Source organism: Microtus pennsylvanicus, chromosome 1 (assembly GCF_037038515.1).
Source record: "Microtus pennsylvanicus isolate mMicPen1 chromosome 1, mMicPen1.hap1, whole genome shotgun sequence".
NCBI classification, from domain to species: Eukaryota; Metazoa; Chordata; class Mammalia; order Rodentia; family Cricetidae; genus Microtus; species Microtus pennsylvanicus.
Genome location: NC_134579.1, coordinates 29,161,092 through 29,174,949, shown reverse-complemented (window position 1 = coordinate 29,174,949; position 13,858 = coordinate 29,161,092). Strand labels below are relative to the sequence as shown.

General features: G+C 40.7%; 1 protein-coding gene across 36 annotated transcripts in view; it reads left to right on the top strand.

Moving 5' to 3' along the window:
- Positions 1 to 13,858, top strand: part of Synj1 (synaptojanin 1) — an 81,392-nt gene that overhangs the window by 50,911 nt on the left and 16,623 nt on the right. For all 36 annotated transcript variants that reach the window (XM_075959658.1, XM_075959844.1, XM_075959835.1 and 33 more), the window contains 8 exons: positions 2,737 to 2,877; positions 2,977 to 3,169; positions 3,417 to 3,575; positions 5,469 to 5,625; positions 6,131 to 6,248; positions 6,345 to 6,560; positions 9,909 to 9,987; positions 13,031 to 13,193. In XM_075959658.1, the coding sequence (XP_075815773.1) occupies positions 2,737 to 2,877; positions 2,977 to 3,169; positions 3,417 to 3,575; positions 5,469 to 5,625; positions 6,131 to 6,248; positions 6,345 to 6,560; positions 9,909 to 9,987; positions 13,031 to 13,193 (1,226 nt within the window). The remainder of the gene's footprint in view (positions 1 to 2,736; positions 2,878 to 2,976; positions 3,170 to 3,416; positions 3,576 to 5,468; positions 5,626 to 6,130; positions 6,249 to 6,344; positions 6,561 to 9,908; positions 9,988 to 13,030; positions 13,194 to 13,858) is intronic.

The window sequence follows — 13,858 nt, the reverse complement described above, 5'->3', positions numbered from 1 at the left end:
TCTAAATCTAAATTGATACTATATTAGAAATTAAGACTGAAAATTATACTTATTTTAAAAACAATAGGAACAGACAAGATGGCTTTTCTCCAAATCTAACGACCTGAGTTTGAGCCCTGAAACCAATATAAAAAGTAGAAGGAGGGGCTGGAGAGATGGCTCAGAGGTTAAGAGCACTGGCTGCTCTTCCAGAGGTCCTGAGTTCAATTCCCAGCAACCACATGGTGGCTCACGGCCATCTATAATGAGATCTGGTGCTCTTCTGGCATGCAAGGAAGGAATGTGGTATACATAATAAATAAAATCTTTTTTAAAAAAAGTAGAAGGAGCTGGGGAGTAGCACACATCTTTAATCTCAGCACTTGGAGGTAGAGGCAGGCAGATCTCTGTGAGTTCAAAGCCAGCCTGGTCTACAGAGCCAGTTCCAGGATAGGCTCCAAAGCTACTGTGAAACCCTGTCTTGAACTGTCCTGTCCCCCTCAAAAAAAAAAAAAGGAGAGAGACCAAATCTACAAAATTGTCTTTTGATCTCCACATGTATACTGTAGTGTGCATGCCTTTGTACATACACATACACACAAAGAAATAACTTTTAAAATGAATACAGTAACAATAGAGATTCCATTATAGTTAAAATAAATGTCTTTTCTTCTTAACATTTCTAAATCCAAAGTTTACTGGGAAGCATGGCATTGTTTTATTGGTTTTTTACTAATTGCTTAATGTCTGCATTAAGATAACTGGGTGGGTACCATATACTTCTTCATGTACTTCCATATTGTACTGCACTATTGTTCTGAGAGAATTATGTGAAGAAAAACTACATATATAGTCGGATAAAACACTTAATAACCTTTCTAGAAAATGTCTCCTCTGCCAGGTACTACATAGAAACTCAACAATTGGTAGTTAAAGGTTACCTGGCAACCTGGAAACCTTGTTGTGAACTTTAAAAAAAGATATAGTCATCCGTGTGTGTATGAGTGTTTGTAAATGTCCCTCGTGCAGACACTAACTGCAAGAGGTCAGAAGAAGGCATCAGCTTCTCATAAAACTGGAGTTACAAACGGTTGTGAGCCACCCTCTGGGTGCCTTGCAGGAGTCGCCAGTCCTCTTACCTGTGAGCCACCGCTCCCGCACTGAGGAGTGGGCTGCTTGTGTTGTCACTGTACTAACGCCAGTGGTCTTTACCATGGCGTGATCGTGTAACACTGCGTGCTGGTCATTCACAAAAGCTTACTGACTATATAGGTCTTCTAATTCTGATACATTTGTCTGGTATGAATGTACTGTTTTGGTTGGGATCATCAATGATTATTTCAACAAAATCTTTAAATATTTAGAAACTGCAAAGATCACAGTAGCTAATACAAATTTTACAAAATTCTTAGCCTTTACTTAAAATGCAAGTTTTGGGCCAATAAATAGCCAGTTGTTAAATCACATTCCTATACCAGTCAACATAAAGAAATATAAAGAGACAAGGTAAGACATCACAAGAACACCTTAGCCACATGTAGACAGCTGTCATTTTATAGACTAGTGGTCTGGTTGTTGTTGTTTTTTGTTTTTTTTTGTTTTTGTTTTTGGTTGCCATTATAAAAGCAAAGTGACAAGGACATTGGAGGACTAAGAGCAGGTGAGAGGTATGACCATAATGCATTGTAGAAACCATATTTGTCCTGTTCTAAGAAACAAGTAATGGCAAGACTTTCATTATTAGGAAACAAGGGAAGTTTAAATACTAGGTGAGTGTTAAGGGATATTAAGGAAGTATTACTGTTTAAATTGATGATGGTATTTTGGTTATGTAGATAAAAATGTTCATTGTATTTAAGATACAAAAGTAATTATGAGTGAAATGGTGTAATCTTAGATTTGGTCTACAATATCCCAGGTTTATAAGAAAGAGGGAGGGAGAGAGAGATTTTGAAGGTAAATAATGGGGTATATTGTGACTTTACAGTTACCTATTTCAGGTTTTTTAACTTGTTTTCCATAACAAATTATTGAAAAGATTTTTTTTAAAAAAATTAGCTTAAGGGACTGGAAAGATAAGTTATCAGTTAAGATTTTTTGCTGTTCTTCCAGAAAAACAGGGTTCAGTTTCTAGCACCCACATAGGGTGGCTCACAACAGCCTGCACCTCTTGTCTCCAGGAGTTCTGATCCTTTCTCTGTCCTCTTTGAGTGCCTACACATACTGACATACTCTTACACACACGAGTAGTTGTTAATTAATAAACTTAAATTCATGACTAGAAAACTGGAGCTGGGGAAGATGCAGTGATGTGGAGAGGGGTCTGCATCCCCGTGAGCCCAGGAACACTCGAGACGGAAGTGTCATTTCCTATCTCCTTTGTTTTCTTTCTTGGTAGGTTTTTTCTTTCATTTTAGCATCTGTGTGTTGTGTGTGTGTGTGTGTGCAAAGGCACACATGTGCAGTGGCGTACATGCAGAGGTCAGAGGGTAACTTCAGGGTCAGTCCTCCTTCCCCAAAAGTCATGGGGATTGAACTCAGGTCGTCAGGGTTGGCAGTGCACCTTTACATGGTAAGCCAGCTCTCCTCATAGAGGAGTTATTCAGTAGATTTTGAAATGCTATATTATTTTGGTTAAGCTTCAGATTTTTCTTTTTAATGGAAGAAAAACATGCATGAGATTTTCTTCTTTTTAAGAAATCAGATGTATAAAAGTGTGGCATCTTCCTAAAAATTTCCTCTTTGATACATGGGTAGCACAACAAACCAGAAGCTGTGGGCAGTGGAGCTGCAGAAGACCATCTCCAGAGACAACAAGTACGTCCTGCTGGCTTCGGAGCAGCTGGTGGGTGTCTGCCTGTTTGTTTTTATCAGACCACAGCATGCTCCTTTTATCAGGTTAGTAACAGACACTTGGCTGTGGCTTTTCTCACTGAATGACAAGGACAGCCCTAGAGTGTGTGACGTCATCTCTTTCTTTGTAATTATGTTTTAAAGGGACGTGGCGGTGGATACAGTGAAGACGGGAATGGGAGGCGCAACTGGAAATAAGGGAGCAGTTGCGATCCGCATGCTCTTCCACACCACCAGCCTGTGCTTCGTCTGCAGCCACTTCGCTGCAGGGCAGTCTCAAGTCAAAGAGAGAAATGAAGATTTTGTAGAAATAGCACGGAAATTGAGTTTTCCCATGGTAAGCTTCTACTGTTTATTCTTTAAGATAAACCTTTGGATTCTATTTTAATTTACCCTACATTTTATGTCACCAGTTCTGAAGATTTAAAGCAGTTCTCAGAAACATCAGCAGTGCCCATCTACTTGTCTTATTACTATTGGCTCAAGAAACAGTGGTGATAGTGGCAGGCACATCTGAAGCAAAGCAATAATGTGAACACATTAAAATGTTGTTTTGAACTTAAAGTGCCATCTTGTGTTTCCAGGGAAGGATGCTGTTTTCCCATGACTATGTATTTTGGTGTGGTGATTTCAACTATCGAATTGATCTTCCTAATGAAGAAGTTAAAGAGCTCATAAGACAGCAAAATTGGGATTCTCTTATAGCTGGGGATCAACTCATCAATCAGAAAAATGCAGGGCAGGTAAGAACATACTGGGAAGATGATTGTGTTACAAGGGGGACTTTTGGAAGGCTCAAGAGATGATGGCTCAGCAGCTATGTGAACTTCTGCCCTTGCAGACAATACCTGGTGCCCACACACTGAGAGCTCACACCACTTGTAATTGTCCAATGTTCTCTTCTGGCCTTTGCAGGCAGGCAGCTGCCCATTACATGGCGTACAAGTAGAAAGGTAGACATAAACAGATGCACAGAAATAAAAAGAAATGTAATATTTTCTTCTTAAAAAAAAGAAAGAAAATAAAAAGATTGGGGGGCCAGAGAGATGGGTTGGGGGTTTAAATCACTTTCCATGTAATCCTGAAGATCCAAATTTGCTCTCCAGAACCTACACACAAAGCCCCAGGTGAAAACCCTGGTGCAGTGGCATGCACCTGTAACCGCGGGTAGATAGGAGGTAGATACGAGAGAATCAGCCAGTTGCAGAAGCTTGTGGAACAGCCAGCCTGGGGTATACTGCACTGGACACCAAGATAAGTTCTGTCTCAGTGAGTGAAGGGTGAGAACCAGCTCCACATGTGTCCTGTGCACACACATGCCCTGCTCACTCAACATACACATAAAATTACAAGCATGCAATAAATAAAAATTGTAAAAGACTATGAATTTTGACAAACATATTTCTTATTCTGTTTCTGTGTTTATTGGGAACTGTACCTGTGGCTAAACACACAGAATTATTTTTTTCTTGAAAGAATGAAAGATTAGAAATAAGAAAGGAGGGAGAAGAGAAAAATTTTAAAAAGTATATAATTATTCCTAGGAAGAAAAATACATCCATGTGTTTATAAGCTGTGCTTTCAAACAGAAGGCTTAAAATTTTTAGGGAATGATTAATGGTAGGCTAAGTGATAGCAAAAAGGTCACATGCTGGGGTTGGGGGCTGTTGTTGTTACTCAGTTCTGTTAGAATTTTTCACTGGATAGATAGATACTTTGTAGGCGACTATTCAACACATAAAAATAAAAGTGTAAGACTAGAGAGATGGCTCTGTGGTTAAGAACTCTTGCTGTTCTATCAGATGATCCTGGTACAAAGCCCAGTTCTGGCTCCATGGACACCTGCACACACGTGCAGACACACAGACATCTTAGTCAGGTCAATTCCCAGTACCAACAGACTTAGGTTGCTCTCAGCCTTGGTGCTGCTTCTTCCAGTGTCGGCAGTCAGTAGGAAGATGCGTAACTGCCACAGTGCAGAGAATAAGACACTGAGTGTTCATCCTAGATCACACATGTTAATTCAAGGACACAGCTGTGCCATTCATGAACTCAGAAGCTGTAGCTGCCTGCACAAAACGTAACATTGCACACTTTACGGGGGAGCCATTGACAGTTGATCGTTGCCGGGGGCATTACTTTTCTGAGGATATGGTGTGAGCACCGGTAGGTGTCCCTTGCTTTAGTGCCGTGGTTCTCAACCTGTGGATTGCGACCCTTTCACAGAAGTCACCTAAGACCACTGGAAAGCTCATATATTTACATTATGATTTATAACAGTAGCAAAATTACAGTTATAAAGTAGCAGCAAAAATAATTTCATGGTTAGGGTCGCCACAACAGGAGGAACTGTATTAAAGGGCCGCAGCATTCGGAAGGTTGAGAGCCACTGCTCTATGGATGGCTCCGCCCCCATGCACATATGTATAACACTAATTGGAGTTAGTGAGTCATCAAAAGAAGAATATGTGATGTTGAGAGGAATGGGGGAGAGTTGGAGGGGAGAAATAGAGGGTGAATATGGTCGGATTTCATTACATACATGGAGCCTCCAAAATGAAGAAATTTTTTAAACTTCTGAGTAAACACATGAACATTTATGTGTTTTGGAATAAATTTGTGTGTGTTTATTTTAGATTTTCAGAGGATTTTTAGAGGGAAAGGTGACATTTGCTCCAACCTATAAATATGACTTGTTTTCTGAAGACTATGACACCAGCGAGAAGTGCCGCACGCCAGCGTGGACAGACCGAGTCCTCTGGAGGAGGAGAAAGTGGCCTTTTGACAGATCAGGTAGGGAGCGGACTTGCTTACATAGGGAAATTCATGTGAATTTGTGAAGGGCAGAGTGAGAAACACTGATCAACAATAAGAGCTTTTTATACAAAGGTTTTCTAGCATAGAATAAACATTTTAAAAGCATTTCATGCCAATTTTTTCAGTGACATAATTTCATGTAAAGTGAAATGAAGAAACATTTATTTTGTAAAATTTCTGGTTGCAGTTCTGAAATTGAAGGTTTTGAATTATGCTTGGCTATTGAACTTTTATGAAACAGTGTTTGGTCCCAGGTCCCAGGTAATCTTAGAAGTGAGCAACATTGAGGTTTTTCCCAAGTGAAGAAGAAAATAACGTGACAAATACATCCCTAAAGACCTCTCTGGACTCCCTTCTTCCAGGGTTTGGCACTTTAGCCTCAGACTGCTGCAGATTGGACCAGAAAGTGAGCGCTCATTTGTGTCCTGCTACCACTCCTGTTCATGTGGCTTCTCTTGATTTTCTTTTATTCTGATCGCAGCTGAAGACTTGGATCTTCTGAATGCTAGTTTCCAAGATGAAAGCAAAATCCTTTACACATGGACCCCTGGCACTTTGCTGCACTACGGGAGAGCCGAGCTGAAGACTTCTGACCATAGGTTTACAGCCTCAGCTTTTAATGATGCTTGAAGTTTGTTTGAAATAAATTCCTTCAGAAGCATCTCTAATGCATCTCTCTACCTCTGTGTCTGAAGGCCTGTCGTCGCCCTGATTGATATAGATATATTTGAAGTTGAAGCTGAAGAGAGACAAAAAATTTATAAAGAAGTCATTGCTGTCCAGGGGCCACCAGATGGCACAGTGCTGGTCTCGATCAAAAGTTCTGCACCAGAAAACACTTTTTTTGATGATGCTTTGATTGACGAGCTTCTGCAGCAGTTTGCACATTTTGGTGAAGTCATACTCATTAGGTGAGTGAGGCATCTGACCACACTGCAAACCCTAATCTAGTGACTGACCAGTGTGTAAGTGGGACATTTCCGAATGAAAGGGCTATACTTGGGGTGTTATTCAAGAGCTCCTAGGTTTTCAAAGTAAGTTCTTGACTTAGAAAACTTAAAATGAATAATGAAGCTTCTCCATGAACAATTGAAGACAAAGGTATGCTTGAGCTCAGGAATGCCCTCGTCAGGTTCCTCTCCAGCAGCACTGTAGTGAGCTCTGGGAGAGAGCAGAGCTGGGGGAGTAATGTGGTGTTTGCAGGAGAGAGGAGGTAAAGAGACTGTACCCCAGCATTCAAGAGGCTGAGGCAGGAGGATCGTGAGTTGAAAGCCAGCAGACTACATAAGGAATAAGTAAATAACGATCTTTAGTAAATAATAACCTGGAGGGACTTTTTATTACTCCCCAAGTTTAAGAAACATGATGTTTGAAGTTGTTACAAATGCCAGCAGAAGGGTGAGTTGTAGGAGCCATCCATTCCAGCCCCAGCCCCTGTCCTAAGGGGCTTCCTGCGGAGCCACCCAGTTTGGGGAAATTGAATTTCATGTAAATGAGTACTTGTTAATTTCTTTGTATGGTGTCCATCTGCTCGGGTGTGCTTTCTTTGTGTTCTAACCTCCATACTAGGTGCTGTAGAAGAGCAGAGGAGAAGGAAAAGATGTGCCATGTGCTTAGACTGGAAAAGTCGCTGGTCCATAGAATGAAGATAGGGTAGTTTCTGCAGAGGGGAACGCATGCCTGAGACACGAGCTCCTTCCAGGGAGCAGAGGGACAAACAGAAAGAAATTGTGTTTAGACTTCAGATCCTTTGATTTTTTTTTCCTACTCCTCCCCTAACATCTTTGAGAGAAATCTATATTAAATCTTCAAAATCTAATCAAATCTGAGCCTGAGAGCTGGCTTGGTAAACAGAGGCACTACCTGAGTCCATCCCTGGGATCCATGTGAGGGTGGACGGAGACAGCCAACTCCACATGCATACCCTAGCAATAATGAGTTAGTTAGCTCTAGAAAGTAAAATATCCCAGATTTCCAGATGACAGAAGGCCTTGCCAAGTATAGAAATGTCAGACTGTCGGAAACATCTGTGACTCTGAGTGTGACTCTGAGGGAGTAGCTTCATGAGCAAGTGGAAAGTGCAGCCTTGAGCTAGAAGGGTCTAAATTGTATGAGACAGAGAGACTTGTGCCGTTCCAATTCCCTGGGTTCCTCTTAGTTCAGAATTGAAGCCAAAAGCCTTCCGTAGAGTATTGGCAACATTAGGGAAAGTGTTGATAAGAAAACCGGGTGTTACTGTGATATAAAGCTATGGGGTGTCTGGACACTTATGATATTATGTCGGCTTCACCAGTGATACCAAACTGCTAGAGAGAAACAGATGCTAAAAGTAAAGTAGAGGTGGATGTGGAGGTTACAGCTGTGGTCATGTGCAGTTAGCAGAGAACAGATAATATTTGGAGCTCAGGACACGGGTACATCTAATAACAGTTTTACAGGGGGCTCCTCCATGGCCAACCGTTTGTAGTTACTTAGGTAAGAATACCATCCCTGTGTATTTCAAATGACAACATTCTTGAAACTTAAAAACTTCCTGTCAGAGAAGCAGAGTCAGATGTCTATGGTCATGTCTGAGTGATTATAAGATGTATCCCATTTGCTCCTGACTTCAGTACAGTAGTTTGGTACACTTTTATTTTGACCTTTTCTCCTTTTTTTTTTTTTAGAAAAAAAGAAAACAAACTATCTTTTTTCATTATACATATCAATCCAAGTTCCTACTCTCTCCCCTCTTCCCATTTCTTCCTCCTACCCCCCTCACCCCACCCACCATCCACTCCTCAGAGAGGGTAAGGTACATTGCTTTGGGGAAGGTCCAAGGTCCTCTCTACTATATCTAGGCTGAGCAAGGCATCCATCCAAAGAGAATAGGTTCCCAAAAAGCCAGTACATGCAGTAGGGATAAATCCTGGTGCAACTGCTAGTGGTCCCTCAGTCTGCCCCAGCCACATTCAGAGGAACTAGTTTGGTCCTATGCTTGTTCCTTCCCCGTCCAGCTGGAGTTGGTGAGCTCCCATTAGCTCAGGTAAACTGTTTCAGTGGGTGAACCCATCATGGTCTTGACCTCTTTGTTCATATTCTCACTCCTCCCACTCTTCAACTGGACTTTGGGAGCTCAGTCCAGTGCTCTGCTGCAGGTCTCTGCCTCTGTTTCCATCAGTTGCTGGATGCAGGTTCTGTGGTGATATTTAAGATATTCATCAGTCTGACTATAGGACAATGCCAGTTCAGATACACTCTCCTCTATTGCTTAGGGTCTTAGCTGGGCTCATCCTTGCTAGAGAAGCTAAGTAATAAGGTGAACTCTAAGAAAAACATATACAGATCCACCTGGAAAGTCGAAATAGACAGGATCACCTGACAAAATTGGGAACATAGGGGTGGGGGGAGAAGGGAGGGTGAAAGGGGAGGGCAAGGAGAACTTGAGGGAACAGGATAGTTGAGATGGAGGAAGGACAGAGATAAGAGCAAGGAAAGGGATACCTTGATTGAGGTGGCCAGTATGGGATTAGCAAGAAACCTGGCTCTAGAGAAAGGAATTGACTTTTTTTTTTCTTTTTTAAAATCCATAATCTTTTAGATTCTGAGCGTGAGAAAAAAAGGCTTTCTCCATACAGTTGGGGAAGCTCAGTTTGCAAAATTGCTTTTGTAAATAAGATAGATAAACACTGTTTTATTCTTTGGTTATGAATCTCATCATATAACCAGTGACTCTTCAACATGTCTCCTTGGTTTTATTTTTCTGCTTTTGGGCATTTCTTGTTTCCAAACTGTAGACTTGGAATCATAGCAAAGACCCAGAGAGAAAGACAGACTCCTAACCTGAAGCTCCTTGTGACCAATTAGTTATGTTGTTTGGAGTTTCTTTCTCTCTCTCTCTTTTTTTTTTTTTTGGTTCCCTGACCGGAAAACGAATTGGAGTTTCTTTCTCATAAATAGTTCCTATTACCTTTCTCAGTCAAAGGAAATGACCTTCAGGAAAGTCATGGAAACAGTGATAATGCTTACTTAATACCTCACTGTGGAGACAGGAGATGTAGCTTCTAACACAGGGTCGCCATGAATGAGGCCCTTTCTCCTGCCTGTTTTCCTCAAGGGGAAGGAAGCAAGAGGGAAGTGCTGTGTTGGAAGAGTGCCCTCCCCTGGGTGCCAGCCCAGTGGCTCCATGTTCTCTTCTTGGCCCCAGTTGTCCCTTAGGAGCCAGTGCCTAGAGATTGAGCTTAATTGTATTCTTATCTATCACTTTTTTTTTCTTAAAGATTCGTAGAAGATAAAATGTGGGTAACATTTTTGGAGGGAAGCTCTGCCTTGAATGTTCTGAGCCTGAATGGTAAAGAGGTAAGGTAGATTTGATGATTCTAAACATTTGAAATGTCTGAAGATTATGTTTTTACAAGCATACTATGAGAGTGTCTAAATGTATTTTCAGTTAAGATAGAGTACAGTGAACTGCATAAGGGTTACTTCATATTTTTATTTAGACTAGTTTTCTGCCTAACTTAAGGTTATTTTACTTTCTCCTTAGAGATATTAACCATTGACAGAAATGAAAAGGAAAGCATTTTCACTGCCTGATTTGATTTTACCATATTTAATGCAAAATATTTAAAAATTTTAGTTAAGCACCAAGGCCAGCTGGCCTGGGTCTGAAAAAGCATGGGATAAATCCGGACTAGCTGATCATAGAGGACAATGAGGAATACTGAGAACTCAGGAACAATCGCAGTGGGTTTTTGATCCTACTGCACGTACTGGCTTTGGGGGAGCCTAGGCAGTTTGGATGCTCACCTTTGGAGACCTGGATAGAGGTGGGCGGTCCTTGGGCTTCCCACAGGTCAGGGAACCCTGATTGCTCTTCAAGCAGATGAGGGAGGGTGACTTGATCGGGGGAGGGGGAGGGAAATGGGAGGCGGTTGAGGGGAGGAGGCAGAAATCCTTAATAAATAAATTAATTAATTAATTAATTAAAAAAAGAAGGAAGTTTCTCCAGTAACCTGTGCTGGTGGAGGTGAGCAGACAGATGGTAGAGAGGAGAATCAAACACCAATGGGGGCAAGGTGAAGTAGTCTCAAATTTCGATGACCTAAATTCTTGGTCAGTAAAATCACTTTTATTCGCCCCAGTGAGGGAATCTTTGTAATCAAGACAGCTTTTGAAAAAACACTTATGCTTTTGTATGTATGTATGTTTGTTTTTCAAGATAAGGTTTCTCTGTGTAGCCCTGGCTGTCCTGGAACTTGCTCTGTAGACCAAGCTGGCCTCAGACTCAGAGATCCACCTGTCTCTGCTTCCCAAGTGCTGGAATTAAAGGTGTCAGTCACCATTTTCCAGCAAAAGATAGTTTTGTTTATGTCTATTGTCTGTGTCTTCACTACCTTGTTCAGCAGAAGTAAACATGTCCTCAATAGAAAAAAAAAATTTTAGTTAAGGATAGATAGTCCAGCTCCTGTTGTCAAGTGGAGGACTTGCTTTGTTTACAAGAACCGGGGGCAGAAGGTCCTCATCATTTCCGAGGAATTACCTGGAAGCTAAGGAAAGGCTTTGCTCTCCCCTCTTCCGGCATGGATACGTAATTGCCACAGATGGCAAACACCACACTGTGGCACTTTCAGATGGAACAGCTGAGGGTGTTCTGAGCCTGTGATTTGAAATGTCACCGATGGGGAACTTAGACCAGTGACTTGTGAAAGGATGCATCTGTCCTGCGTTGCTAAGGATATGGTCAGTGGGTACACTAGACCGAACTCTGGGTTCAGTTTCTCCAGCAATGAGCTGCTCCCTCTGAAGTTTACCAGCTTTCTCTTGTCGTGTTACTTTTGCTTCCTTGAAGAAACATGTTTGCATGTGTACATTGCTTGAGTTTCTCTTGTTTTTATGTTTTGTTTTTTTAATGCAGTGCTAATGTATTCATGTCAAAATGAATGAATGAATTAGAGGGAAAAACAGAGAATGTAAGATAATAGATTTAGTTGACCCTTTTAGAAGCTACACATTTCTACACCTCTAATGTATTGCCTTTGTTAGAACCACTAATTTAACCCAATTTTTTTTCAGGAATTATCCAATTTCAGAGAAAAATCTGAAGAGGCTGGGCATGGTACCACATACCTGTGATCCTAGCTCTTGGTAGGCTGAGGAAGGGGCCTTACTGAATTTTAGGCCAGCCTGGGCTACACAGTGAGACTGTGTCTCAAAAAACAAAAAGCAACACAAACACACACATACAAACAACAAACAAATAATAAAAATAATTTTTAAAATATAATATTTGGTAAATATAGAAGATTTTTGTTGATTTTAAAAGATGATCTGTGAAATATGTAGGTAAATGATGAATTCAACTGAATTTAATACTTGAGTTTGATAAGCAAGTAAGAGATTTAAGCCCTCTGGCTTCAAAGCTCTGTTGCTGTTAGACAAGCCATGAGTAGCTTTTGACCTCTGTGCCTTCAGGAATCCTGAGAGCAATAATCCTGGAATCTGTCCATAGAATTGCCCCTATTAGCACAGTGTGTCGACCATAGCTACACAGGTCATTTATAAAATATTTATTAATATTTTAAAAGTTTAGTCTTCTTATCACTAAAGAACTCTTCAAACAAAAGAAAGTTGAAACTGTATAAAAGAGCTGGTAACTAGGAAGCTAGTCTGTTGTATATTGTGGACTTTCAGTGAGACCTTTTCCTCTCTAGCATCTCCATGTCCTTGACGAAGGACTCTTATGCCCAAGAACAAAGTTTTAAAGAATTTAAAAACTACACCACAGTGTAGCTTGATTATAACATATTGGTGACTTTATGAAATCATATTTAGACCTAAAGCCACTTAAAAGCATAAGGAAAGCTGAAGACTTGCTTGGTAAGTGTCAGCCATTCTAGCTCCAGAACAGCTAATTTTTGTAGAAGATCTAAAGTAATCTTCACAACATAGCATTCTTCATACATGTGAAATGCTAAAGCCACAGGTTCGCATGTAGCAGCATACAGTAGAGCGGCTCTCAGGGCCATCATGCCAGAGTAGAGAGGACCACGATAGCAAGTGTGTGTTCAAGGCCTCTGTCTCCCCTGCGGTTGTTTCCATTTAGTTTATGGGTCCAAAACGGAATTACACAATAGACTATCAGTAGTTTGTATTTAGCCAGGAAGAGATGCTGGCTAGAGAAAAGGAATCCTAATTACTTTTGCTTGACATCATAGGCTTTTATAGGCAGAATGGTGAAAACCTGCAAATGGGAGAATTTTAGTATGTGGGGAAGACTTTATTTTGATTAGAATCCAACTAAACCATTGGTGCCATTGCATAAGGTAACATAGGCACCCTTCTCCCATGTTAGTTTCTGTGTTACTAAGCTTTTCTTCCACATCTTTTTTATGCCAACTAGTTATTAAATCGGACTATAACAATTACCTTAAAAAGTCCAGACTGGATCAAGAATTTGGAAGAAGAGATGAGTTTGGAGAAAATCAGTGTCACATTGCCCTCATCAACGAGCTCCACCCTGCTCGGTGAGGACGCAGAGCTCACAGCCGATTTCGACATGGAAGGTTCGTATGTTGACCAGACTTACTCTGTGTTGTTTGCACCCTCCCAGCACTGCTGACTTAGAGTCCAGTTTATCTTTCTCCTTATATCTCATTATATTAGACTTGGGAACGCATATGCTGTTTTATCATTAAATAGTAAATACATTTGCATATTTTATTCTATATTGTATAATAAAAGCACAGGATGGTATTTTGTTTGTGCCAATAATTAGTGAAGCATAAGTTCCAAATGATTCTTTTTACTGCTGAAATGAGTTCATAATAATTACTACAAAAGAAATGTTTCAAAGGAATTCAGAGAGAGTCCAAGTGACTAGGAATACATTCATGTGAAACTGAACCCATGCATAGAAAGGTATCTACTTCAGTTGAATTTTGAGACAAATTATCTGGGTGTTGTAGTTTTCTTAAACATTATTTGAAAGTACATTTGCTTTCTAATACTATGTTATATGTGTGAGCATAGTTTTCATTAGGATATACTTTGTTTTTTGTTTGTTTGTTTTTGTTTTTTGAGACAGGTTTCTCTGTAGCTTTGGAGCCTGTCCTAGAACTACTAGCTGTTATAGGCCTCGAACTCACAGAGATCCACCTGCCTCTGCCTCCCGAGTGCTAGGATATACTTGTGACAAAGTGAATGTTTAATGTGTATAAGGCCCTGGGTT